This window comes from Drosophila hydei, unplaced genomic scaffold (genome assembly GCF_003285905.1).
Source record: "Drosophila hydei strain 15085-1641.00,03,60 unplaced genomic scaffold, DhydRS2 tig00008119-arrow-pilon, whole genome shotgun sequence".
Taxonomy (NCBI): domain Eukaryota; kingdom Metazoa; phylum Arthropoda; class Insecta; order Diptera; family Drosophilidae; genus Drosophila; species Drosophila hydei.
In genome coordinates, this window is record NW_022045830.1 from 4527126 (window position 1) to 4550412 (window position 23287).

Genomic DNA, 23287 nt, shown 5'->3' on the forward strand with positions numbered 1-23287 from the left:
AAGCAGGGGGGACCTGAGCTCTGACTGGCCCTTAATTGATACCTTTGTTTGCATTGCGGTCACTCTAATTGGTGTTTGCATGCGGCTTGAAGTCTTGTGTAAATACGGGCTGACCAGACAGACGTTGCTTCTTTGTAATTTTGCGTGCGTTCTGTTTGCTCATTAAACGCTTGCAGGCAACAGCTAAAGCAACAACAGCAACAACAATAACAAGGAGCGGAAGAAGCAGAAGAAGAAGAGCAATGTCATCAATTAGCAGTTGGTCGTTGTCGAATGCCAAGTTTGCGCAAAAAATTGACAGGCTTGAGCGAATCTTGTGGCATTGCGGCACCTAATGAGCAAACGTGAAGCAGTTCTCGCATTGAGCCGCATATACACATATCACACGCCCACAACGCACACCCACTGCTTAGTGGCACTTACAAGCGCATGTCAAAAGTTATTAGCCTCAGCTCAAATAATTTGTGTTGTGCCAAGAAAGCTGATTACTAAATACATAGTACAACATATAAACAAAGTCATTTTGGCCAGCTCAATGGGGCCCTTCGCAATAACAAAATTTGTTGCCAAAAAAAGTTTTTCTGCTGCTGCTGCTGCTGTCATTGCCAAATCCTAGCACGAGCATGCGTTCAATACATATATATATTTATATATATATATATATATATAGATAACATATGTATGTGTCTACAACTGTATATATAGTCTCTTCGATTTCTTGTCAATATCCCTGTGCTGTTGCCAACATATTCTTGCCTCATAAGTAGACAACTTTTGCAGCTGTCCCGTCAGATACGTGAGGGCGTTAAACTCATGCATCACTTTAGCCTTTATACCATGCGCAGCTATACTTAACTAACTGCTGTGTGTGTGTCTGAGTGTGTATGCGTCCTGCTCTGTCACATTTTCGCACATTTTTTTTGCTGGCAGCGTCTTTGTGGGATGTGTGTCAAGAGTTGCTAAGAGCAGCAGCAGTAGCAGCAGCGCCCTGCTGTCGAAGCATTGAAAATAAATTTATAACGTATACGTCATGTGGGCTTCGCGCAGTTTTGCAGTTTATTGCATTTGTCGCTGGCATTGCAAAACTTCAATAAATTATTTTATTGCGACAGTTATTTTGCTTCCCCCAGAAGATGTTGTTGAACGAACTCACACACACATACACATACATATATCTTTGTAGCTTTTTGCAGCGGCATCTATGCTGTGGCTGCTGTCATTTCGCATTGGCTTGCTTTGGCAGCAAATTGCAAATGACTTTATGAATTTTTTCCTTTGCCATTCTGTGACGAACTGACAAGCCGAGAAAAGGCTAACGCAATACACATTCCTTCCATCTATATATATATATATATATACATATATATTCCATATATGTGTTGTATAATAAGCTGAGGCAGCTATGAAATTGATTCGTCGCATAAACTTGGAATTGCATAATAAATTTGTGCAGAATGCATAATGAACATTAGATTTACTCGGCCATATATAAATTATGTGTCTATCGCAATGAATACGCATTTGGGATACTCGAGAGTCTATAATCAAGCAGTTAAGTCCCGGCCGTAAACTTAAGCCCAAGTCCAATTTACGTAATGTTCAGCTTTAAAAATCTATGCAGCAACAATGTCTGAAGTGTATTTGGTTTCGCTAGAAACCCGCCAGGTATAAAGCAAAACACTTGGTTAGCCCATCAAAACTTGACACTTTTCTGGCGTCCTTAATAAAAAAGTCAAACAGTCAAGCGGCAATAGCAGCAACAACAACAAGCGACAACAACCAACACCTTTGGCGCCTTAAGCGCTTAATGTTAAAATTACCTTGGCAAGGGACACAAAGAAAAAAGGAAAGCAACTTCGAAGCTAGAAATGAAAAAGGCTTTTGCGCGGGACGCCAACAGGCAATAAGTAGCAAAAATTACGCTAAACGCAGCAATTTCCTGGTAAATTGCACAACACACACACACACACACACACACCTGCAACTGCCTTGCCTAGGGATATGGCCAGGTGACTGGCGGCGGCATAAAATTCAACTATAAATAAGGCATAAAACACAGAGGCGCAAACATTTTATAATGCGCAGCGTGTCGCAAGCTAAAGGGGGCCTGGGGGATGGGGCTGGGGGCGTGTCAGACAGGCTGTCAATTTCCTGCAGCAGCAGCAGCAGCAGCACACGCATATGAGAGGCAGCGTGAGAATTTTAATGCGTGTCATATTTGATTGATGCCAGCCAGAGCTCTGGCAACAATGTCAAGAGTTCAGCTGCCAGCGGGCGCCTGCTGCCTGCCTGCAGGTATGCAATGGAAAATGTGCGTGGGGCCAATTTCATATCCTTGGATAAAAATCATTTGCTTGTCACTGCGACTTGCTCCACTCTGTGTGTGTGTGTGTGCGTAGCTGTTTATTGTGTGCATGTTGCGTAATTTAACGTCGCTTCTTGCTTAACAATTTTATTGGTTTCACTCTGTTCCTCTCTCTCACTCTGTGTCGCTCCCTGTTTTGTCGGGTGGCTGAGGAAGTTTTGGGCTACGCAATTTACTGCCACTAGGCAACTGCCTGCCAAGCTGTAAATATTTGCACACACACACACACGCAGACCGGGGGTGCTTTTTACAGCTGTGTTGAGACTAGCACACACACTTACACACACAAGCAAGTGTGTGCTATAATTTATGCCAAGACAAACGATGTGTGTCTGGTGGAGGGAGTTGCAGGGAGCCTAAGTGCATTAGGCGAACGCTTTTAGTGCCCTAAGGGGAACGTCGACTTAATAATTTGCGCGAATTGGCGTCAAGCGGCAAACTAATTTGAGTTAAGCGCATTGAACATACACACACACACAGACACACCTATACACACACACATATTGTTTGCTATAAGCTGTGCCTGCAGCTGAACCATCCATTCAACATATATTTACCTACTAATCCCCGCCTGGTCCACTAACCAAACTAAAGCTTAACAATTATTTAGCATTTAAGCAGCTAGCACTGCCCTAGACCATGCCCATCGCACCCAGCGCCAACATCAATAACCATCATTAACCAGCTCATAATAATCGCTAATCGTAGATCGTTAATCGTTAATCGTAGCTCCTGCAATCTGTTCGAGTGATTGCAACAACCCAACTCGAACTGCACCAAATTGCATTCATACTCCACATATATAATGTATATATAGGCATGAACATGAACATGTTTAGCTGCCACACCCACCTACACCGCCCAACGTCCACTCGTCCAAGCAACTTAGTTTGGAATACGTTTATGTAACTTTCATTTTGGTGCTGTTTTGCTGTTTGCTTGCAGGATGGACAACGCGGCCATTTAGAGGGTCTTGCATCCGTCTATTGCGAATTGTTAATGGCTCCCTTTGGAGATATTTTAAGTGCTTTAGAAAATGCTAGACAAGCAGCATGGGCGGAGCGCAGTCCGCTCCATCCCGCCGGCGGTAGCAGCGGCGGCGCCAGCGGCAGCGGTGGCAGCGGCCTCAGCGGCAGTGCCGGCGGCAGTGGCAGCGCTCAAGGCGGTGTCATGCAGCAACGCCAGCAGCACGGCCATCGCGGCCATTCAACGCACGGCGCCGGCCTGCCCAATAGTCATAGTCAGCCCATTTATGTGCCAGGAAAGTACTCGGTATGTATGCCAACAACAACAACAACAACAAAAACAACAACAACAACAACACAGACTGGGCCAACTAAACAAACAAACAAATGCAGCATTGACAACAAATTATTTGCTTTAAATATTTACAGAAAAGGTTTACAAAACAAAAAAAAAACAAATATCTATAAAATTTTATTGATGTTGGCGTTGATTTGGCAAATAGTGAAAAAATATAAAAGACAATATAAAAATATGAAATTGTGTTTTAAATAAATTATGCAAACTGAAAAGAAGAAAATGCTAAATGATTTTGTAAATATTTGTGAATTTGTGTTGTTTTACGTTTCGCTTTGCCTTTGCCGCATGTTGCACGCTTACACATTGAATACTTGGCATTTAATAAACAGCAAAAACAAACTCAAACTGTATCTCCATCTCTCTCTCTCCCTCCCTCTTTGACAGCCTTCTAGCTGCTTGTCGGACAAGGAGGAGGACGAGATCTATGGCTTTGGCTATGGCGTCTTTGCGCCGCGAGTGGCACGCGGCGGCTTGACACAGCAGCAGCAGCTGCTGCAGCAGCAGACGTTGCAAACGCAGCATAGCATACAGCAGCAACAGTTGCAGCAACAGCAGCAACAACTACCAATTGTGCCAGGCCAACAGGCGGCAGGACAGCCCGGAGTTGGACCGCAACAGCATCAGACACTCCCGCCAAACGTAGCGCATTTGAACTTTGTGCAGCAAAAGTGAGTAGAATAGAGAGGAAGAGACATATTTTGGAATACAAATTTGATATTCAAATGTTGCTTACAGCTGCCTCAGTCCACGCTCCGCATATTTCTATGAGTTTCCACCAACTGCAGGTGAGTTCACTTACAGCTAGGCCCAACAATTTGCCAACTCCCTAATCAAATTCTGCTCATACACAGAGGGACGCGAGACAAAGAAGCGCACAACCTTGGCGCGACTGCTGAAAGGCTTAAAAACTGTCAATCGAAGGGATCGCAACAATCAACAGAATGGCGCACAAGCCAGGGTAAGTTTAAAAATATATATATATACAAATATACATACAGAGAGATACATATTGCCCCGCTATGTAAAAGTTGTACAAGTGGAAGTCATTTTCGTAGCTTGGTTTTATGACCGCAAGCAAATTGTTTGTCCTTTTGCCTTTCATTTAAATCAACTGCGGTAATTCTTTCAATTTATTTGCTCAGAGTTTTGGCCCCGTTGTAGTCCTTCGTACATTTCATAATATTACGCTTTGTAACAATTCCTGTACTGTCTCCCACTCTCAACACCCCACCCACTTCTGCGCTTGTCGTTTTATGACTGCGTCTTGGCTGATGCTGCTGTACTTAATCTTGGCCCTGGGGACATGTAAATTTTTATGCGCGCCGAGAAATCCCGCGCCAACTGAAAAGGTTAAAAATGTGCTCGCCGCTGGTGCTGCTCCTGCTCAGCTGCTCCCGCTGCTGCTGTTATGCCTGCCGGGTATGTCTACATTGGCACTTCTTTCTTGACTATAGCATAATGTGCTGCGCTGTGCTCTGCTCTGCTCTGCTCTGCTGGCATGTAGTCAGTTTATCTGCGCGCTCTCCACAAAGGACATATTCAGGCGCTGAGCGCCTTTGATTAGAGCCCAGCCACCTTACGAAGCAGTAGACCTGCTGCCACTATTCTTACAAAAGGGGAGCCCGACTCGGCCTGGCAATGAAACTGTGGCCAAAGATAACGCTGCCGTGGCAGGACGTCGTCGTCGCCGCTCATAAATAAGCAAGGACATGCATAAATATTTCAAAAGCAACGAGCGCACGAGCGCAACACAGAAAAATATATATAAAAAAAAGGAGAGAACAGAATAAATAAAAGAAGCTGCCAGCTGAAAATAAATAATAAAGCGAATGACTGAAGAAGTGAACGAGCCAAAAAGGCAGCCGAAGGGGTGGGCCAAGAGGGTGGCGTAGTCGTGCAGCAGATAAGCGCAGGAAATGACTAAGGATATGCGCCTAAGTAGCAGCATCCTTCCATATAAAAAGTTGCCTTTCAAAATATAATTAAACAGCACTCACCTGGCCATGGCCCATGTGTTTTAGCCAGCAAGACCTCGCCCAGCTGATTTCGTATTTATGATAAGAAAACAAACGCATTAGATGGCCAAGAGCAGCGGGGGCGTGAGTGGACGAGCTGCCTTGAATTGGCTGTGTAGGGGTCACACACACACACACACACACACGCACAGAGACAGAGAGGGCTCTCAACACTTGGGTCGCGACCCTCGTTGCCCTGACTCGTTATTAATTAAAAATTAAAGCCCGGCTGAAAGGTGTGAAATACAAAATGGCGTCGTTATGGCGATAAAGCACGTGGCACCCGCACGCTGATTTATGAGTCTCTTTGCCCGGGTCATCCCGAGCTCTGGCCGCACTCAGCGCTCCTTGTGCATATTTTAAGGCCAACTGCCTTGAAGTTCAAGCCAGCGCAGAGTCAATAAGCCAAGAGTGGAAAACTTTCAAACAAAATTCAAAATTGAAAATTGAAAATTGAAAATTGAAAATGTTGAAAAATTGAATTTTTCTTAATTGATATCGATAACCTTTCCTTTGTTCCTTTGCAGGCGGCCAACGATCGTCTGAGACACTTTCAAATGATAAACGGCGGCGCTGGGGTGCCGCAGCAGAGCTTCGAGGAGACAATTCACAGGGTAAGTGTGTGGCGCGTATACTTAATAAATATGTATGGAGCTGCTGCAGCAGCTGGCATTGCATAAATATTTATGCAGTGCAACGCATTTGGCAACAGCTGCCGCAGCAAACAAAATTACTTCAAAACTGTTTGCAACAACAACAACAATTACAACAACAGCAACAACAAGAAAGTTGCACCACCTACTTATGCCACAGCCACCCACCGGCAGTTGCCCACTTGCTGGCATTGCATTTGCAATGTAATTTCAACACGAAAGCTGCAAACGTTGCTGGCGAGCACGTTTACGTTTACGTTCACGTTCACGTTCACGTTTACGTTTACCTGGTGCAACAGAAAGGCTCCGCTCTGAAAGTAGATGCATGCAACATTTAAAAGTTCATTGCCGTCAACATTCATTATTAATGACAGCGCGAGCAGCAACCGAAAACAAGCAACAAAATGCAATCAACGACGACAACAAACAGACAGCAGCAGCAACAACAGCAACAACAACAGCAGCTGCAGTGGCAGCTGCAACATGACAGTTGCAACGGCAAGCACTGCATAATGCATACCGCGACGCCCACTGGCGCCACGCCCACCTGCGCCATTGCACGCATGTTTTTCACACCCGCCAAAGAAAACTTAAGTCGAGCAAACTTTAAAGTTTTCCAACATTGTTGTCCCTGTCGCTGTTGCCATTAAGTTGTCTTACAGTTGGTCTCAAATTTTCATGAATAATCTGAGGTGTACTTAAGAAAATAAATACGCTTATTTCAATAATGTTCTCTCTCTCTTTCTGTCTTACTTCCATGTCGAAAAACCAGTTAAAAGTACAAGAGGCCATGCGCAAGAAGGAGAAGTTTCAGCGTGAACACGAAGAGGTAAGTGAAGTGAAGTGAAGAGGCAATGCGAATTGCAAATGTGATTGCAAATTTTGGAATTGTTATGCGCAAATTGCTGTAAATGAAAATATTGTTGCAGTGCTTAAACAGTTGCCATGTCGTTCGATTAAAATTGCATGAGCCATGCGAAAATATTGTCAATCAATTTGCAAGCCGAATTCCAATTTGTTGCAATTGCAAACAATAAAATTGCAATTGTAAACCAAAAATAAATCAAGCATAAGCGAGATGTATATATATAGAGAGAGTGAGAGAGAGAGGGAGGGAGAGCGAGCGATAGAGTTTACATAAAATAAATAAATAAACAAATGCATAAGGCAATTGTTGCCGTTTGTGCTTAGGCCTAACAACATTTTGTTTGCCTAAATAAAACATCAGCAGCTGGTGAAAATTAAAATCCATATCCATGGCATTTACCCGGCTATTTACCGCCCCGAAACAGTTTAGTTGCCACGCCTCATGCATATTTAAATGCCGGACAATCTCTTAAATTTGTAGTCGCAATTTTCGAAAAGCTACCAAAACATTCCTTGCGAAAAAAGCAATTATTTTGCTGTAGTATAACCAGGGGCGACTGGGTCGCCGAGGAGCGTGGCGTTTAGCAAAACAAATGTTGGAAAACATGCAGAGCAGACGCAAATGTTCATTTATTTACACACACACACACACGCACACACACATGTATTCACACTTAAGTACAAACACACAAGAACAACAAAAACAATGAACTGTAACGTGGCAAATGATAAACTTTTTGTCTGTCATAAAAATTATTTTGCACATTTTCAAAAATTGTACACAGCAACGGACCGAGTGAAGCAGTCAGCAAAGGTGCCACACTAATTGTCTGAATGTGTGTGTGCAAGTGTGTAAATGGGCGTGGCAGAAGTTGGGAAAATATGGTTTGACATGCCAAAAGGTGCCTGGCCAACAATATAAATAAAATATATGAAAATCTGTTTTGACTCCAGAACAATATAATTGGGCAAAGAAATGAGATGCAATTATAACACAAAATAGAATAGACTGAAATATAATTAAATACAATGGAACAAAGTCAAAAGGACTCAAATGAACAGAACAGAACTGAATCTAATAGACTGACATAGTGAATAGACTAGGCTAATAATGAAGGTAATTAGAAGAGGAATAGCGATGGAAATAGTAAGTCAGATGGGAATAGAAAGTAAATAAGAATAGCAATTGAAAAGGAAGTAGGAAGATTGTCTATACTGATGGCTACCTATGCTGCTAGCTAATTCCAGCTAAGAGATGCACAGCAGCGCATTATAAATGCATGAGAAAAGTATTTGCAAAAGAACATTGCTCTAAATACATATGATGTTGGATATACATACATACACACACACATACATAGCTTTCATATATATGAAACGCATTCCTACAAAGCAAGCTAACCGTAGTCACAGGAAATTATCAAAGTCTATTTGGATCACCTAAATCACCTGATGCTTTTGACTAGTTCACACGAGTTTAGCTGCTCAGATTTGTGCCTGATGAAAACATCTTGTGCACTGCGACCCATTTGCTTAACCGATTTTCCAATCGAAACTCCGAACAGCTACACAGTTAATTATAGAAAGCACAGTTATCAGCAACGAGGAGGTGCAACAAGGCGCATTTCGTTCCATTTCGTTCAACTAAGCTGAAAAAGTCCTCTGAAAATTTGTTGCTGTTGCTATTTGAACTGAAAATGCATAATTCTTGCTGTTATCCATGCAGTGAGAAAGAGACAGGGAGCGGCAGAGAGCGAGAGAGAGATAAATGTGGCATGCGTTGCTGCACGACAATTTGTCTGTTTGCATGTCGACGACGTGTCCGCCTAAGCACAGGCAATAATTTTTGTGCATAAATGAAAAGCACACACACTCACGCACACACTCACACACACTCTTGCACACAGTGGTTTCTGTTGCTGTTGTAGTTGCTGCTTAACTTGTGCAAACAACTTGCTGTTTGTCTAATTGTAATTGCTGTTTTTGTTGCCAGTGCCTGGGCCTGAGCCTGAGCCTGAGCCTGAGTCTGTGCCTGTGCCTGTGCCTGCGCCTGGTGCTTCATCTCTCGCCTCTGCTTATTTTCCATTTCGGCCTCTCTGCAAGCGCCAAGAGCTGGGACAGCAAAAGGAAAGAGACAGACAGAGAGCGAGAGAAAAGTAGAATGGAAAATAAAAGAAATTGTCCCCTGCTTATGAAATATTTATAATAAAACAGCAGAGATAGCCGAGCGACCTCTGACAGCAGGCGAAGCGGAGTCAGAGGAGAGCAAAGGCCAATGTTTGCTGGCCAATAATTTGTGCCAACAATCGGGCAGTCAATTAAGCAGGGCTCTAGACCAATGTGATTAGCCCTAAGCAACATGCACAAGTTCTGCCACATAAATTTGCAAATTGCTGTGCCACAGACGGGCGTTGCAAGGCAATTGTTGCTGCCACAGCTACGGCTGCTGCCGTTGCTTCTGCCATTTAAATGCATTTTTAATGCTGCTGCCCCGAAAAAGCTTTTAGCTAATTTTTACACTACTTTCTGATGTTGCGCTGTTTCCATTTCAAGCTGGCCTGGCCCTGGCATCCTTCACACACACACACACACACACACGCTCTTAAATTAGTATGCAGCACATATTGCGCTATTATGTTGCAGGACATTCAGCCAAACGAACAGAAGCAGCAGCATCTCAGTTGTGCGACTGCTCTCGAAAATTGTTTTAGTTTTCAAATGGAATTTTGCAATTTTAGCGCCTTTGCAGCTGTAGAGCAAAACGAAGTGGCTCAAGTCTGCCAGGCTGACGAATAAGTTGAAACTTTGCGTCTGCCAATGCTGAGTACGACTCGCATCTCTTTTATTGTGCCGAGTCACAGTCACGTGCCCAGCTCCCTTGGCCCGCCCGCCCATTGAGAGTACAAATGTATATATATATAAATTACTTGCTTCTTGGCCGGAGCTCATAAAGTGCACTCATTTGTGCCTAAACTGGGCTTAGGCATAGGCTCCGGAGCACAAGTCGCTGGCCTTATGTGCTAGGCAGCGAGATTAAAGCTCTGGGGAGTCGCTAGTTATTTCAATTATGACCAAAGCCAAACATTTAAGTACTTACATGAATTTACATTTTATATATCATATTAGTTATATATACATAAATTTCCTTTGCAGATCTTGCGGGACATACGGCAGGGCCTGCTGCAGATGAGTCGTGGCGAGGGACGTGCGGGTAAGCTGAAAAGTATTTCAATTAGTGGTCCACATATGCTTAGGGGCCGGCGCTGCTTTAAGACTGCCACTCGAGCATCTTGTTAGAGTGGGTTTGGCACCGTCTGGCGAGCGTCACATGCATAAGCGAGCATAAAATCTTATGTCCGTTTCCGGCAGCACCAACGACAAGAGCAACAGCAACTTGCAACTGTGCAACTTTCTGTGCAGCACATGTGGCAAATGGCATTTCAAGTTGCAACTGTGTGTCGTCTGTGTGTGCAACATTGCGTATAATATAATATCGTGTAGCCGTTGCACATCATTTCGAGCTCTGGCCAAAGTTTAAAGCACCGCCTCCAATGGCCATTTAGATGCGCCTGGCTGCCTCACACTCTGACTAACACCTCGCAGTCTATCCTTTTGCAGATGATACGTACATGTACGACGAGGCGCTGCGCAACGGCCCGGGCGCCGTGGCCCAAGGCGGTGCACATTATGCGGTCAGTGCGCTGCATCATCAAGGTCATTGGTACGACGAGCCGCCCTATGAGAGCGATCCCGATGATTTTCTTATGGCCGGACTTAATTGTGGACCAGCTGCAACCATACAGGTAAGTCCAGCTCAGTGTGTGTGAGCGTGTGTGTGTGTGTGTATGGTATAGAGTGCAGCTGCTTGCGCTGTGATTTATGAACGCGGTTTACCAAACACTTGCGCCCACTTATTGCAGAGCGCGCAGTAGCTAAGCCGCTCGCAGTGGCTAAGGACATTTGCCAGGCAGGATAACTTGAGGCAATTCTTTGGCTTCAACAATGTCGCCGGCGAATGCAATCGGTTTTTCTGCTTTCGATTTATGCAGCACATTCGTCTTTGCCGTTAATCCTGGCTGAGACGCTGCACACGCCTCGTTGGCTGCTTTGATTTCTGAGCGGAAGCCAAGCACTTCCGGCTGCCCTCCCTCTCGCTCACTCTCACTCGTCCTTTCGCCTTTTTATTTGCTTTATTAAATTATACGCTGAATATATTTTACCTGCGCATTGATTTCCAACTTCGATTTGTATGTTCTTTGGCATTTTTCTTTCGTTCCATTTTTTTCTTTGCCTCTGTCGACAACTCTCGACGGCAGCAGCCAGCGCCAGTGCAAGTTCAACTTCAACTTACTTTATTTTTTATTGACAGTCAAAAAGTGCATAATTCTTGTTGACTTGTTCAACCCGGCGACGACGTCTTGAGACTTTTCCTCGGGCTTTGCATAAAATTTACTTTTTACCCATTTTGCTATTTGCCTTGTGTTATGCACGGCAGTAGTTGCGCTTTTGTTGCGGCCCCTGCGAGGGGCGTGGCGACTGGCAAGTACTGAACAGAGAGGGTAGCTTTCGGGGTAGAAATTTTGTTTTCTTAGTCAATTGGAAATCACTCAGCGGCGGCGTTTCGATATGCTTGAGCCGCCGCCCTTTGTGGCCTTTCAATTTCAGTTTTCGCTTTGATGTGGCAATACGTAAAGCGGCAACAACAACAACAACAGCAGCGAGCCGCAAAATTTGTTTAGCAAAAAAGTTTTTTGCGGTTTGCGCAGCACTTTAGACGGGCCTCTATATAAAAATGTGAAGCGCACAATTGTCCCTATCCATTGTCGTTGTTGTTGTTGTTGTATTTGCGCAGCGAACCGCAACTTTGGCCAATGTTAATGGATACTCAAAAATAAAAACGACGTGGCCAATACAGGGCTTTAGCATTCGAGCATACGCCACGAGCCGACCATAACCAGCCATGGCAAAAAGTATGCAACAAATTCATTATCTATGCCCCTCGCCAATGCCAAGTTGCAACTTTGCTGTTTGATGAGCTGGCTTCATGAAGTATGCAGCAACAGCAAATCTACATGCTACAAAACTTTGCAATTTACATGTTGCGTCCAAACTGAAAGTTGCTGTAATTTAGATGAGCGTGTAGGCGTGTGTGTGTGTGAGTGTGTGTGTGCGGGCCTTGCCCCAAATGTAAGGCAACAACTTTGCAATTTCCGCTGCGTTCGAATAAACTAAATTTAAAATTCCAAGCAGAATAAAAGGCAACGGCAACAACAGCAGCAGCAGCAGCAACAGCAAATCACAGCTAAAACAACAATAGCAACAGCGGCCACAAGGGCCCAAAGTAAACTCTACTTTAGGAACACGCAACACGCGGCGCATAAACTTTTATAACTTTGTTAATTTTTCATAATTTGTTGTTGTTGCTGCGGCTGTTGCTGCAACAAATTCGACTTGAGCGCTAATCCAAATGTTTTGCTTACCTTTGCCATAACTCCCTCTCTCTTTCTCTCTCTCTCTGACTGACTTTACAACTCTCTTTCTCTCTCTGCTTCTAGGGTGGCCGCGTGCGCTTCTCGAACAACCGCGAGAGCACGGGCGTAATTTCATTAAGATCCGCCGGAGATATTTCACTGCCGCAACGCGGACCGCCGCGTCGAGGGCTTATCGTGCCACAACAGCCGCCAAATCCGCCGACAATAATACCGTTAACGCATGCCAGGTGAGTGTCCAAAGCGAGCAGGGCATGGCGCAGCTCGTTCATTGGCTGATTGTCATTAATATTTGTGGGGCCAAGGCCCAAAACGTTAATAATACAGCAGCAGCCAGCAACAAAATATAAATATATATAAAATAGATATATATATACATATATAATATATATATATATTAGGTATATAAGTATGTGAAGATGAATGGCGGTGCAGTTATCTGTTAATGGATATCTGGCAATTTCTGGGTGGCCCGCTCTAAACCCTTTGACCACTTCAAAGCGTTAAGGGGAAAGCGCACTGAAGTACAAAATGTGCCACAAATGTGTGCAGTGTGGCATGAAAAGGCCAAGCATTTAGCCTGGCAAACAACCCAACACTAATAGCTGACCAAACCGTACCGAACCAAGCCAAAATCGAATCGAATCGCAGCAAAGCAAAGCAATCAAGCAGCTCAATTGACGCAACATCCCACCCAAGCCACCCGCCCACTCAGGTTCCTTGAATTTATTTGTCAATGCGAAAAGGTGCGCAAAAGGATTGACCCGGGCAACATGCCACAAAAAAAAAAAATAAAAAAGAAACGAAACGAGTTAAAAGGTAGCCTCACTTCATTAGTGCCGTTATCAACATTTTGCAGCCACATGAATGAATGAGGCAAAGGGCCAAGGGAAGAACTAGTGAATGAATGACAAACTGACTCTTTGAATGTCCCAGCTGTCTGTCTGTCTGTCTGTCTGTCTGCCTGACTGACTGCTTGCAACATATCGTAACGCATTGAAGCGAAAGTCATCAATTTCATATTGTTACGCATGCCACAAAGAATAAAACATGGACTGCCAGGTTAAGGAAAGGTTGGTGCGCTTGGTGGTTGGGAGGCGTGCCAGCCAGTCAGCTGGCCGAAAACTAATAAGAAGACAACGACGTCTGCAATATTGGCCTGGGCCAGTGCACAGACAGCGACGACACTTGAATGAAATGGCATTATTGCTACTTCAACGCGGCTCCAGGACGCAGCGCCGCACGGCTCGTCAATCAGTCGGGCCAGGCCAGGCCAGAGCCAGGCCACACTGCACAGTCGAGTGTAGAGAGTAGAGAGTAGCAAGTCGACAGTCGATAGTCGGTCGTCAGTTAGCAGTTGCCGGGCCGTTTTCCACACGTACGCATCGGCCAACTATACAAAAGACGTGCTGAAATAACTTATACGCCCTGTGTGCCCTCAGGGCCAAAACAAAAAACTTTCCTTGCCAAATAAAAGAAAACACAAAACAAAAATAAAATAAATGAAAATGAAAATGGAAATGGAAATGGAAATGGAAAAAAAAGCACGAAAAGCAGCCAAAAGTGAAAATCTCAACAGTGTTAAAGTCAAATGCCCAGGCACAACAACAAATAAACCAAACAAAAAAAAAACTGAAGTAGAAGAAAAAGGTATAAAATATTTATTTATATGAGCTTTTGCTTGCTCGTGGACCCAAGACCTTTGTGCCAAGTGTTATTATTGCTGTTGTTTGTGTTGCTGTTGCCCTTGTGTATACATATTTGCTTAGCAGCAACAAATTCTGGCTTGAAATCAAAACGGTTACCGAACAGCTCCTCAAGTGTATGCTAGATTACAGGACTCGAGCGTACCCCGACTGTGTTTCGTTTTTTGTTTCTTTTTCTGGCTACTCAAGGTGAAGATGAGCAAATATTTGGCATATAATTTAAATAGTTTGCCCAGATAAGCACAAGATGACAGCTGCTGCAAGTCAGAGCTGAGAGCAAAGCTGAAGAGAGTTGCCAGTGGGATGTAGTTGGTAGCCATAGATAGTTGGATACTAAGAACTTGCTTAGAAAACGCTCATGATAAATAGTCAAAGTGAGTTAAGGTAAATATTCCTTGGAGCTAGTATAGCAACAGCTGCTGCGTGCTGTGCTGGCAGCTAATAAGATTTCTTTAAGCAAGTTTTTCTATTGGCTAGTCGTAGCCAAGTTTTCATTAGCTCTAATTGAGTTTCACACAAAAGACATTTTACTAACCTATTTCTCAGCTTGTGAGTGTGTAAACTGCTATTTATACCCAAACTAATTTCAACTACTATTTTGCCTTTACAGATCTCATGATCGCGAGAGCGGCGACTATGCTGGTTCCATTTCGGATATACAAAGCGTTACCTCCAGACTGAGCACAGTTTCGGTGAGTAAGCCAAAGGCCATTAGACGAAGCAGCTCATTTGGCTTGCAGTTGCTAACACACACACACATGTCTCTATCTGTGTGTGTGTTTGCGTCTCAATGTGTCGTCTAAATTGATTAAGTGCACTTAGTGACAAACAAAGTTTGCAACGACCTGCACGACCAGGAAGAATAACAAAATGCACGTAGAGTCTGTGTGCGAGCATAAAAACGGGAAAAGCTTTTTAGCCAAAAAAAAAAACAAAAAAAAAAAAAATAGAAAAGTTTTCTTTTTGCCAGCAGGCAGCAGGCAGGCATGCCACTTAAGCCAGCTAAACGATGTCGATGCCGTTGCCTGTTGGCCATTTCATTTGCAAACTCAACTTGACTCGACTGCAGCATTTTGGTTAATGCGAAACGCGTTTAACTTTCTACTTGCTCTGCTTCTTCTTCTGCATCTTCTCGGTCGCTCGTGCATAGATTGGCACCAACAATTGCACCGCCAGATACCGGACGCTGAGTGGAGGCATTGGCGAGTCGCCGTCGCTGTCGCCGAGTCCTTCATCCGATTACGAGGACATCGGCGCCACAAGGCACGGACTGCCGCCCAGTTTTGCAGCGAAGACCAAAAAGAACGGACTGCCGCACAAGGCGAATACGATTTGCCAGAAGGCCATGGTGCATCACGTAAGTTAATTAATCAGTATTGCGTGTGCCTCTCTCTCTCGCTCTGTGTGTGTGTGTGTCTGTGAGTGATTGCAATTGCATTTGGATTACACGAACAACAACAGCAACAGCAACAGCAACAGCAGCCGCAGCTGTAGCTTCGAGCATATTGACTCGTGAGCTGCAAAATGTAATTAGCTTGGCCATTTACATATGCGCCTGATTGGAATTTGTGAGCGCTCTCTCTAAGCCACTTGCAATTTGTCTACGGCCTATGCAGAAATCGTTGGCCAAAAAAGGCTCAAACACCAACGTGGCCAAGAGGCGCACAGCGGCAGGAGCAGGAAGCAGCGCCTGAACATGCACTCTAAATGCAAATGCCAGTTAAATGAGTTTTTATACGCGCCCAACTGCCGAACGTGGACAGCAGTCCAGCCACAAGGTCCTCAGCAGGCGGAGGCGGGGCAAATGGGCAAAAAAAAAAAGTGAAAGCTCATTTTCAGTTTTGGCCATGATTACATTGCGCTGCAGTTGGCAGCAGAGCTGCCAAATAGTTATGAGAAAATTCGAAAATCTGCAATTCCCATGGGTTTCCATAGAAATGCATTTCTCTAAGTTATCTTTCACTTAAAGTTTACTCAAATTTTAATTATTTGATTTTGCCTGAAATCGCAGTATTTGAATAACATTTGGGACTACATTTTGTGTTCCACTTTCCTGGATATATTCATGCTGGTTGGTGATTTGCGATTCTTGTCTTTGGGTGCGTCGGGTCGGATGTGGAAGTTCTTGAAGCCGTATTCTCGCTTCTCCTGATCCTCTGAAAATTCGGCCCTCAGTATGTTGCTCGTGGGACTGCCGGTGGTGCGAAGCCAGTCCTTCATGAGGTTGACTTCGTTGCGCGGCCCCTCAATGTAGCCCTTGACGGTGCCATCGGCCGTATTCATGCACCAGCCGCGCAGGCCCAGCGTCTTCGCCTTTATCTCGGCATGCCGACGAAAATAGACGCCTTGTACTTTGCCAAACACTTCAAATTCACAGGAATAGACGGTGGCCATTTTCCGTTGCCGGACCCTAAAACATTAAAAAAAAAAAAAAAAAAAGAAAACACAAAACAAAATACAAATTTTGATACAATTTTAAAAAGAACTGAGACTACGAACAAATAACATGTTCGAAGCTCCAGGCTACCTTAGCCAAAAGTAAATCAAAAGCCAGCAATGTGCTGTCAAAGTACAGGGCATCAACGGGTCGTAGATCGCGCTTGCAGCGCCAACATGTTGCAGGCAATCGACGCCTAGGCCTGTTGACTGTGCGAGATATGAGCAAAGTTTTGAGGCAAGCAGCGGCTCAATATTCACTGTCAAACCAAATGCAAAAAAGGGGAAGAAAAGGCAGCCGAAGCCGTAGTCGAAGCTGAAGCCAAAGCGGAAGCGCTGCAGCCAAATTCAAGACCCCAAAAAAGGACAGCCCAAAGGGCGTGTCTGCGCGCGTGTGTGTGTGTGTGTGTAGGAATTTGTGTGGTAGCATTAAACTTTTTAATGATTTAACTAACAAAACTTTTGCTCTATTCCATGCGCCCTCGACTGCCGCCCCTGCCCGGCTTAACATGCAATTTATTGCACAACTCGATGACGACGACGACGAAACAACTTTCACTCTGGCTGGCGCTGCTGCACAGTCGGGCGAAATGCGTAGCTCGCCAAAGGAAATTGGCGCATTTAATGAGAATGGACGAAACTTTGTTGCCACAAAGGATACATCAAGGGATTTCAGCAATTCCCAAGATAATACCGACCGTGGCAGCATGAGCGATCAGGCGTTTGCATGTTCCGCCAGCTCCGTTGAAAGTTTGCCCAGTGCATCCGGTTCGAGTGAGTATAAAACTCTATCTATGTGCTTAGATGTCTGTGTTTGTGTGTGTGTGTGCGAGTGTGTGTATGTGTGTGCTTACAATTTAGAATTTTGATTTTGCCTTTGCATTTGCTTTTTCTTTTACTGCGGCCTGAGAAGCAAAGGAAGCATTCGCTCTGCCTCGGCTTGTGCATAAAAATTCCCAGACTGCCGCCCTGCTGCACGCTCGTGTTGCATATTGGTCTATTAACAGTTGTAGTTGTTGCTGCGGTTGTTTTGCAACCGCTGCACAATAACTTGAAATTTTGCAAACTTAATGAATTTTTAATGCACTTGCGCACAGTCAAGTGGCAAGTGGCAAGTGGCGAGTGGCAACTGGCAATGTGGCAAGTGCATTGGCCAGGCCATGCAGCCCGATGCAATGTCTGGGGCGTGGTTAAATAAAGGGCTGCTGCTGCTGCTCAGTTTTTAATGAACAAAAGTTTTCGCTATATGCGCAAATTTCTACTCCAAATAAAGAAGAAAAAACCAAACCAAAGCAAAACAAAAACAAAAAGCCAGAGCAGCTGGCAGCAGCAGGCGGCAGCGGCAGCGGCAGCGGCCAGCGGAAGGCAGGAGCAACTTTGAAAAGTGCAAGAAAAAATACTTTATTTTCATGTGGCCAGGACACAAAGCAAGGATTAGCCAAAGCTTTGGCCAAAAACTTCAAGTGCTTATTTGAATATTTTTTGGGCGAAACGAGCTTTGTGTCTGAGACCCCCTCATGCTGTCTCTCTCTCACACACACAGAGTGTGTAAAAATATTTGAAAAGTTTTTAATTAACCAAACGAATTGTGTGTGAGTCTGTGTGTGTGTGTGTGTGTGTTTGCATTTCGTACACTGCCAAATTCTTTAGCCCCTGGCTAATTGGCTGTGGGCGCATTAATTGGAAAATTTTCTGGGCAAACTTCCATCGAAATGTTGTCGAGACAAATATTTGAACGTAAAACCAACCTATTTTGGCAGGCACTCAGGCTTTGGTGCGCCCCGGCAGCCCACACAGCTCCATTTCAGCCGAGGATCGCGCCTCCCTGGCGTCCATTTGCAAGGCCAAGGCACTTGTCGACAGTCTGCCCAATCCCTACGACAAGGAGGCACTTAAATTCAAGGTAAGCAAACGCTCAGCAGACCGGCTCTATGTGTTATACTAAATGCCCTTGCCTATTGCCTCTCTGCAGAAGGGCGATCTGATCGATGTGCTGTCCATGAATGCGTCGGGCATTTGGAAAGGGCGTTGTCATGGTCGCGTTGGCCACTTTAAGTTCATCAATGTGGAGGTGCTGCCCGAGCAGCGCATGAAGAACTCGAGCAGCAAGACCCTGGCGCCCGCCTCGCGCTTGGCCAACAGCAACAATGGCAGTGGCAACACGGGACCCAGCTCTGTGGAAGATCTGCTGATACGCATCGGACTCAAGGAGTACACCTCGGTCTTTGTGCTCAACGGGTAAGTGGTGTAGATGAAACAAATTTCTCAACAAATTTTTTGTTGGATTGTTTCACCTATCGTTCCATTTGCAGCTACGAGGATCTGGAACTGTTCAAGGAGCTCGAGCCGGCCGATCTGGACTATCTGGGCATACTCAACCAGGAGCATCGCGCCAAGCTGCTGACGGCCGTGCAGCTGTTGCATGACATTGAATGTAAGTATTGGCGCCCCACTCATGCCTTGCCCCATGCCTAAAGCTCTATGTGCACCACAATATGCCCCACTCCACGAACACCCACACCCACACACACACACACGTACTCAACACAGCTACAAATTTCGCACGCACAGGCTCCGACGTGGACATAGCCGGCTCCAGCTCGGAGAACGATGAGGCACGCCTGAACAACATCAACAAGAAGCACGGCGCCTCGCCTTTCGGCCGACGACACTTTCCACGCGACTCCGGCTGCTACGAGGGCTCGCCGCTGCCCAGCTCGCAGACGCCCACGCAGACAGTGAACTCGACGGACGAGTCGAACAGCCTCGACGATGTGGTGTCCAAGTGCTCGAGCGAGATAATGAAGCGTGTGGAGAGCGCGCGGCGTTGCAAGGATAATCCGTTTAAGGCGACGCTGCCAGCGCGAGTCGGCAAGAAGTCCTTTCTTGGCGGCGGCGGTCTTATGGGCGACGATACGCTCACGCGTGGCGGCCTCAGCGAGAAGAGCAGCGACTCGGGAGTCAGCAGCAGTTCGCTATCGTCGGGTCCGCTGAAGAGCAGCACTTAACATTTGCCAACCATACTCGCCCACGAGCTGCTGCTGGGCGTGGGCCAAGTGGGCGGAGGCAGCAGCGTGGGCGCCACCTCGCCCACCACGTCGGTCGCGTCGGCTGGCATGCTGGGCTGCCCCAGCAGCGGCATCAGCCTGAATGCAACGGCGCCGCTTGGCAACATTTGCAACACTTTGCCGCATGCCCCATCCGGTGGCAGCAGCAGCACGCTGGGCCTCTCCAGCAATCTGCCGCTGAATCGCAATCTGGTGATGTTGCGCAATCATTTGCGCAAAAATACGGGTGGAAATGTGTCAGCCGCGCTGCAGGACGACAAGGATCAATAACAACCCATTTATTACATACAGATTTTAGTTTAGGTTCTCGATATTTGCGTTAGATATATGTATGTATTTCAATTGCTGTGATTCGATAGTGAAAAAAGGCCAAGACGCGTCTTTCAGTTCAAATGTATAGTGTATAGAGACAGATAGATAGCAAGAGAGCGAGAGAGAGACAGAGAGAGAGAGAGAGAGAGAGAGTGAGCACATAAAGCAAAGTCAGTTAGTCAGTCAATCCTTCCTCCGATAATGTTGGCATTTATATATATACTCATATATATATATATATATTTACCTATATATATATGTAAACAGACAGAGCTATATACTTAGTAATTGTAATGTAATCAAATCGTTTAACTATTTTTAGTTAGCCTGATGTTAAAAAAACAAAGAAAAAAACAAAAACAAAAGGAAAACAAAAGAATTTTGTTCATTTGCCATTTTTTGCCAATTGCTTTCTATGTATATTTCGCAACGTGATATTGTCAAACGTCCAACTTGAATTGCAGTTTTTAATCGATGAAATTACATTTTAATTAATACGAAGCAACGGGCCGAAGATATCTAGAAATAACTCAAGTTGATTCCTATATTAAGGCACACAGTCTGCCGGCAATAGACCAATTACATTTTAAAACCGAAATATTTACACGAAGCAAACGAATTTGCCAATATTTATAACTCTATCGAAACTCAATTGAATTGTATTCAAATTTTAAATGCGAAAATTAAACACACACACACATGATGTATCCGTCAAAGTTGTATATTTGGAAAATCAGCTAAGGAAAAATTGTATGCTAAGCAATATAAATTGGTAGACGTAGACTCTCCAGGCAAGCGAGCTGTATATAGTTAAGGTGTGCCTGTCGCTGGAGTGTTCATTTATGCCATTTAACAATTAAATACAAATATGTAATACGCATAAGTAAATAGATACATACATATACACTATATATATATATATATATCTATATATGTAAACTATTAGCAATTGCCAGCTATTAGCGATAATCAAAAGGAAAAGGACAATGAAACGAATTGGGCGGCAGATTTTATTGATTTCATATTAAACAATTAGTTAAATAAATCAATACGAATATTTGCAAGCGAGCACAAAAGAGAAAAAAAAAATATATATATATTTAAACTATATCGTAGCGCATCTGAATATGAAATACCAATTGACTTTATGTACATTTGACACAGAAACGAAAATCCAATTCCAAAATGCTTTTATTCATGAATAAGCAAAATTATATATATATAAATATATCAATATTCATAAAATTAACAGATAAAATAATCCCAAAAACTTAAATAAAATTTAAAAATTAGTCAAAAAAAAAAAGAAATGATAAAAATTATTAATTGCGCACGTGTTAAAGCCAGAGAGTAAAAATATTCTTATGTAGGCATTTTGAATTTTTATTTATCTAAAAATATATATTTAAGTGTTTCAACTGTAAATTATATTAGAGACGATAAAAAAGCAAAAAAAAAAAAAAACAAAAACAAAAACAAAATACTGTGCACAAGAGCCGCATGCAGCATGTGCTAAGAGTTTCCATTTATCACTGTAAAATTATGTAATTAAATTCGAATATGTAAGCAATATTAAAGTTTAAATAACGAAAGCAAAAACGAATACCTAAGGCATCACAACGCAGTTTCAGGCAAGCAAAGTAAACATAAAATAAAAAACTAACAAAAATCTTAGAATTCATTAGCACACAGAACAAGGCAGTCAGCGAACTTTAACTCTCCAGAGCTCCCTACATTTTAGAAGAAGAAAACTCAAGCAAAGAAAAACGAAAAGAAAAGAATCAAAAGAGGGCAGCAGCACGCAGCACGCACCACGCAGCAAGCTGCAAGATGAAAGTTTATGCATAAATCAAATAAAAGTCTTAAATAAAATTGAACATATCTAAAAAGTAATTAAACGTGTTATTTATTTAACTGCTTCCAGTGGAGCTCACAGGTAAGACAAATACTCTTTCGCCTAGACAAGACTCTGCTTGTTCTGGATGGGAGGCGGCACATTTGCTTGATTGAGACTGATTAGCAGCTAGCTAAATATAGCAGATCAGCCACTATATATAGTATAAGCTACTTAAGCACATCAATCAACAGCAGAGCTGCGGTTGAAGTTAGCTTCCTGCCCAGAGGCTCGCCTAGCCAGCCCTGGCAACGCGTATTATTTTCCAAATGTCTATTGAACTTTTTGCCCATGCCTGAAGGCTTTAGCTAATCTGCTAATTAGCTTCGATTGGACTCAAAGTTAATAGTTGGAATACAAAAAGGTATTTCGTATTTGCATTCAGCCTTGATCAAAAGAAACCGCCTAAATGACTGTATTCATCATCTATCTAGAGAGCGCTCACACACTTACCTACAAGTGTTAAATTTCAGTGACATTGAATGAGCGCTACAGTTCGCATTAATGCTGATTACGCTGCTTCAGCTACACGTGAGCAAAATATAAATTAATATACATATATATACATATATGTATGTAAGTGTGACTGCATATGCATACACCTACGTTATGATCGGGTAATCTTATCATATAAGTTGTCGCGCCTACCCGAAATGAGTATGTAAACAATTCATAAAGCTCTGCTAACCGGCCAGGCAGCTGTTCCGCTCGCTCACTGTGAAGGGGTAATGGTTGGGTGGTTGGGTGGTTGGGTAGTCGAACGGTTGGATGGATGTTGACGCTTCGGCCCCTGGTGTCGATGAGGCGCAGCGGCGTCAGTTCTAATCTGTGCTGATGATGATTAAATTTACTACACTTGTGAAATAGATCTATCTTGAAACACACACACACACACACACACGCTCGCACATGCATAATGCATTCTGATGTTTATTCATAGAGCACTTGTAACAGATCTGAGAACACGAACTAACGAACTTTATGCTGGAATTTAGCATATTTTTTACACGTTTTTTGCTTTTTTTGTATCATTTTTTCCACACAGTTTTTGATGCTGCCTGCGCGGCCGGGAACTAAAATTGCGCTTAAGTGGTTTAGTAGATTGTTAAATTGCTTTTGTCTTTCTACCAGCGGATAAGTAAATGAAAATATGAAAATT

The 23287-nt window shown here is 43.9% G+C and overlaps 2 protein-coding genes across 7 annotated transcripts in view; one reads left to right on the forward strand and one right to left on the reverse strand.

Moving 5' to 3' along the window:
• The window catches only part of LOC111597858 (sterile alpha motif domain-containing protein 5), a 156639-nt gene extending 136260 nt beyond the window's left edge, over positions 1-20379 (forward strand). For 2 of the 6 annotated variants that reach the window (XM_023312774.2, XM_023312775.2), the window contains exons 3-18: positions 3311-3637; positions 4073-4356; positions 4424-4473; positions 4540-4646; positions 6231-6317; positions 7129-7185; positions 10377-10434; positions 10827-11026; positions 12779-12942; positions 15029-15110; positions 15569-15775; positions 17436-17628; positions 18615-18757; positions 18827-19092; positions 19167-19288; positions 19405-20379. In XM_023312774.2, the coding sequence (XP_023168542.2) occupies positions 3311-3637; positions 4073-4356; positions 4424-4473; positions 4540-4646; positions 6231-6317; positions 7129-7185; positions 10377-10434; positions 10827-11026; positions 12779-12942; positions 15029-15110; positions 15569-15775; positions 17436-17628; positions 18615-18757; positions 18827-19092; positions 19167-19288; positions 19405-19862 (2805 nt within the window). In that variant the 3' untranslated portion in view covers positions 19863-20379. The remainder of the gene's footprint in view (positions 1-3310; positions 3638-4072; positions 4357-4423; positions 4474-4539; positions 4647-6230; positions 6318-7128; positions 7186-10376; positions 10435-10826; positions 11027-12778; positions 12943-15028; positions 15111-15568; positions 15776-17435; positions 17629-18614; positions 18758-18826; positions 19093-19166; positions 19289-19404) is intronic. The other 4 variants (XM_023312777.2, XM_023312776.2, XM_023312778.2 and 1 more) reach the window with 4 other exon arrangements.
• On the reverse strand, positions 16382-16871 carry LOC111597860 (acylphosphatase-1-like). The gene has a single exon (XM_023312782.2). The coding sequence runs from the start codon at positions 16810-16812 to the stop codon at positions 16450-16452; it is 363 nt and encodes a 120-aa protein (XP_023168550.1). The 5' UTR covers positions 16813-16871; the 3' UTR covers positions 16382-16449.
• Positions 20380-23287: the final 2908 nt, after the last annotated feature.